This window comes from Limulus polyphemus, unplaced genomic scaffold (genome assembly GCF_000517525.1).
Source record: "Limulus polyphemus unplaced genomic scaffold, Limulus_polyphemus-2.1.2 Scaffold1505, whole genome shotgun sequence".
NCBI classification, from domain to species: Eukaryota; Metazoa; Arthropoda; class Merostomata; order Xiphosura; family Limulidae; genus Limulus; species Limulus polyphemus.
Window position 1 is genome coordinate 103,548 of NW_013667115.1, and position 5,073 is coordinate 108,620.

A 5,073-nucleotide genomic window follows, 5' to 3' on the forward strand; every position below is an offset into this window, starting at 1 on the left:
TATAATGAAACATAGGAGAGAACTATCCTTGAATTGTGAAAGAGAGGATGTGACAAGTGGGTGTGGATAGCTCTGTAACCAAACAAAATTGAAGGCTATAAAAATTATGGTGTGTTTGAGTAATAACAATTTTATAGAGAGTATTTTATGTTTAATTTCGTACATTTTTGAAAGGTGATGGATAAAATAGGGATGATGACATGCTAAGATAATATGTGTCACACTAGTGGAAATTCAGGATTTTTTTTTATATTTCCTTGTAGAATTAAGAACTTAAAACTTGTATACTATTAAAATATGGATTATTAGCTCAGATTTTATGCTATTCTAATTGGTATAACATAAACAAAAAGTGGTTTAATAAAATTTTGAATGTAAGACACTAAAACCTTGTATCATGTGCAGTAAAGTGTACCCGGGCAATAGGGTTAAATGACGTATTATATTATGTTGCTTTCTGAACAGAGAATTATCATTTTCTCTTAATACAAGCTTCGTTCCCATGGGAAAAATAACGACTAGCTTGATTTAATTTGTAATGGCTCTTGTCACATAGTTAGAAAGCCAGAAAAATTTTGATAGTTAGGGGAAATTGTCTGCTTTTTTGTATATTATTATTCTATGTTCTTTGCTGCATTATTCAAATGAATAAAAATTATTTAGTGCATTACTACCATTAGTATAAAAAAAGTAGGGTTAAATGTCATCAACTACAAAAAAAAGAAGACCCAGGTAAATTGACCAACCTTGTATAGAGTTAGGGTAGAGAAAATAAGTGATAAAATATAAAGTTTTACTCAAAACAAACATTTGAAATGTATTTTGGAGGATTTAGAGATTACGAAATGAAATTTGACATTTTTGAAATGAATAAAAGTATTTTTAATCTTAACATGAAAATCACTTTTCACTCGGACCAGTAAAAAATATAATGTATATTCATGGGGATAAATCTTTTTTTTAGTTTATTAAAAGTACTTCATCAAAAATATGATTTTTTTGCATGTGAAAGACTTATAATGTTTACTGTGAAGATATACATACTACATTAAAAGTTAATAGTGTCAAAAGTATAAAGACTAAACTAGTACAAAGAGGTCAAGTGGTCAGTCAAGTCATCTGAGCCCATGTTGAGAGAGTTGAGAAAAATTAAGTTGCAGATTCATGATTTATTTATTTTTTTAATCTAATGCTAAAGTTTTCAAAGTTACTTCAGTAGGTGTAACTTGTGATGTAGAAAGTGACAAGTAAGATATAAATTTGCAAAGAATTACACAAAATAGAATATAAAAGCATGCTTAATTAGTGCAAACATAAATAGTTTTTATGTGTATTTCATAATTTTCGTTTTATATCAGTCATCATTTGTATTTATCATCCTCCAATCACAAATCTTAAAAATAGAACTATTTCACTGACTGCCTTTGGCAACCTTACAAATAATGCAGTGCAGTAAATATTAAATGTGAAATGATCGGGAACTTTCTTTTTTTGTTTTCAATGATGGAAAAGTTTTGCATTATCTTTTTGAACCATAGAAGGCATCATGGGATTTCTTTGGATGCTTAATAAACATAAGTACAAGTTACTTCTATATACAGAAATGTGAATAAATATAATAATGTCTGTACTGCTACAAGCAAGGTAATGGCTACTATGTTAAATCCAAATATTTAAGAAATTAGTATTTTCTTGTTTTGTTAATATATAGGCATAAACATAGCTCATGTAAAGTTTTCTACTAGTAGTAATAAAAAAGACATTCAGAACAAGACTTAATATCCATGTCAAATTAGTAATTTAGGCTTCTGTTTTTGTTTCTTGTACATTTGTTGTTACAAAGTTTCTTGTTATGATTATGTATATTGTCCTTAAGAATATTATGTGAATTAAATTTTATTTGAGTTTAATCCTGAATATGAGTTTTGTACTTCTCTGACTTAAATGAGATATTTTGGCTGTTTATAAAAGTTTTTTGGTTGAGAAGCTGTAGTTAAACTAAACTATGGACAAAGTGAACACTTATTTTTTTGATTAGTTTTAATAAAGTATTTGAATAATTAATAGATGGTATATTAAAAAATGTACTAAAGTTAGACTTAGTACGTACTGAAGTCAAGATTATGGATTCTGATATGGTTATCAGAATGTTAGATGAGTTAGAAACTTTACTGTGATTTCCATCAAAATTCACTTGTTTATAATCTTCATTTAAAAGGTTTAAATGGATTTCATTTCTTACTTCTGTTAAACTAAAATCATGTTGTTTTTCTGTTTCTCAAACCTCACCAAATAGTGATGAGAAAAATAACAATACATATGTTTAGTAAAGCTACGTTTTGTACTCTTTTTTTGAGCTAACAAATCTAACTACAGCTTTCTTCACTGTGACTGAATTGAATTTCAATTAGTGTACCTTATAAGTGATGCTTTAAACCCATTATAAAGTGTTTGCATTATATCAATCAGTTTAGAGAGTTTAAAAATTGTAGTGTAAACTGGAGAGTTTTGGCCATTTTAGAAGAATTAAAAAATTCATGTTACTCCAGATAAGAGTAGTTTATTTGATTTATAAGTACAAAATTTGATCAAATAAACTGGAGTAATAAGTCATAATTATATTTATCTTAAAGGTCAGTCAGTGTTGCTTGAGGAATCAGAAATTTTGTAATATTTATTGGGAGTTTACAATAGTTTGAAACTTCTTTATTTTTGTAATAAAATAAATGATATGCATTAAATAGGAAGACATTGTTTTGAGATTTAGTTTTTGAGTGTCATATTTTAAGTACACAAGTACATACACCCTATCAACAAGTGGTAACTCTCCAGTTACATAATTTTTATTGTGTGTACAGTTTTTATGTATGAGGTTGTGTATAACTAACTGAACATTTTAATTTTTGTTTTAGGCTCTTGGATGTTTGCTATATAAACTCTGTTTTTTTATTCTGCCTTTTGGAGAAAGTGCACTTGCAATTCAGAGTGGAAATTTTACAATTCCAGATAATTCCTACTACTCCAAAAAACTTCATTGTTTAATAAGTAAGTAGAAAAAGTAGTTATTAAATGTAATTTTCTTCTAATTTGAAGTCACGGTTTTGTTTATACACAGAACATGTTTATGAAATATAAATTCATGCAACGTGGAAATAATTCTGGTGATTATAAAACAGTGCAAAAGTGTACAAACTTTGGGTGTAGAATATTTTTCCATGTAGAATATTTTTGTTCAAATTGTGAATTTTCTAATCTGTAAACTTTGAATTTTACCTATATTTTATTTTAAATTTCAAGTGTTAGACATATTTGATTTTCAGTGCATTGTAAATTGTAATTATTGATTACTAACAAGAAGATATTATTAAAAGGTGGATAAAAGTAGCTATCATGTGTAACAAACAAAAACATATTGCTGAACCTTTTATATTGTACATAAAGTAAAATGTGCACATGCATAAAATCATTTTTGAAGTTTATGTCTGTGTAAGAAATGAATAACAATCTATAAAGAAGTTTCCAACTGAAAATTAGATTAGTCATTTAATAGAAAGTTTTATCAATCTTTATCATTTTTCTTAATAGCCTTACTAGTCTTCCCCATATGAATCATCTTCCAGTTCCACAGATGGAAAGTGAAGCCAAGAAAGAAATAGCTAAATTCTGAAATTAGTCATTTGATAGAAAATTTTATCAGGCTTTTTTTTTCATTTATTCATTACAATTTGATGCTCAAAGGTACAAATATATTTCTAATTTCTGGAGTATAGTACTAAAGTTTTTTTGTTTTTTTTTGTATTTTAATAGGATATATGCTTGAACCAGATCCTGATAAAAGGCCAGACATTTATCAGGTGTCTTTTATAGCATTTAAGCTCCTAGGGAAAGACTGTCCTGTTCAAAACCTTCATGTAAGTGGATGATTCAATTGTACTGTTTGTAGATAATTACACATTTAAAGTGTTTTGAGCATTCTGCTAATTATGATTTTATAACAAGAAGTGTAAATATAGTCATTAGTTATGGCTCTTAACTAAAGCTTTTGATAAAATACATTTTAATTTAAACTTTTTTGTGGTTCTCAAATTCTGCCCTGTTTTTCAGCTCATTAGACAAAATTTTCTTTAAAAAGTTATATAATATTTAGCCATCAAAGTTTAGAAAACCAACCATTTTGATAAAATCATTTGTATTGATCTTTTATATTTTGTTTTTTAGAACCATGCTTTGTGTGTATGGAAATCTATTATGTTTCCAACATTCAAATTTCATCACTGTTTTATTGGTCATAAAATATAAAGTATTGTCTGTGGCTTTTGTCTGTGTTTATATCTCTTGAGGTATCATAAATTATTGCTGATCATATCTTGCATTAACCCTTTCACTCTTTAATTAGAGTTCATGGTCAGTCCCCAATCAGTGTCATTTCTCCATCAAAAAGCATCATAAATTAGCAGTATATTACACTGTATTTATGCATTATGATATATAAGACACACTTACATTGCATATCTTGACATTATGGCATCAATAACTTACCTAAACTATTGTAAAAACACAGAGAAAATATAACAGTCAGTTGATATCTCTGTGTCTTGGTGGTGTGGTTGTCTTGCATTGTCCGCTGGCTGGGGCCTCAGCTGAGGGATTGCTTATACCTGTGTTTCCTGTTCACGCTCCCAGAAGTCGGCACACCCCGTGTCTTGTGGTCTATTCAAGCTCATGGAGGGTTGTCACTTTCCACTATAGAGAGAAAAATATTTGGACAGCTGTGGAGAAATATCTATCTCTGCTGTCAATGACAATTAATCTTCTGTTAACTATAGTTGCTTTCAGCAGTGAAAAGGTTAACTCTTTCAAACTGGGCTCTGTCCATGGGACTGACCTCGTAACCATTTTGTGCTTGTTATAGTTTTCATACTATAACTTTTAAATTAGTAAGCGAATGTTAACAAAAGCTGGCAGTTTATCAGTAAACATTACAATGCTTTCATATGCAAAATATCTAATTTTTTTATTAAGTTTTAAGGTTTGTAAAGCAATTTTTCTCTCATCCCTTTTTTTTTTTTTTTT

General features: G+C 28.4%; 1 protein-coding gene across 2 annotated transcripts in view; it reads left to right on the top strand.

The window, feature by feature from the left end:
• The window catches only part of LOC106463862 (AP2-associated protein kinase 1-like), a 66,261-nt gene that overhangs the window by 25,192 nt on the left and 35,996 nt on the right, over positions 1-5,073 (top strand). For both annotated transcript variants that reach the window (XM_013923942.2, XM_022391480.1), the window contains exons 8-9: positions 2,913-3,045; positions 3,808-3,911. In XM_013923942.2, the coding sequence (XP_013779396.1) occupies positions 2,913-3,045; positions 3,808-3,911 (237 nt within the window). The remainder of the gene's footprint in view (positions 1-2,912; positions 3,046-3,807; positions 3,912-5,073) is intronic.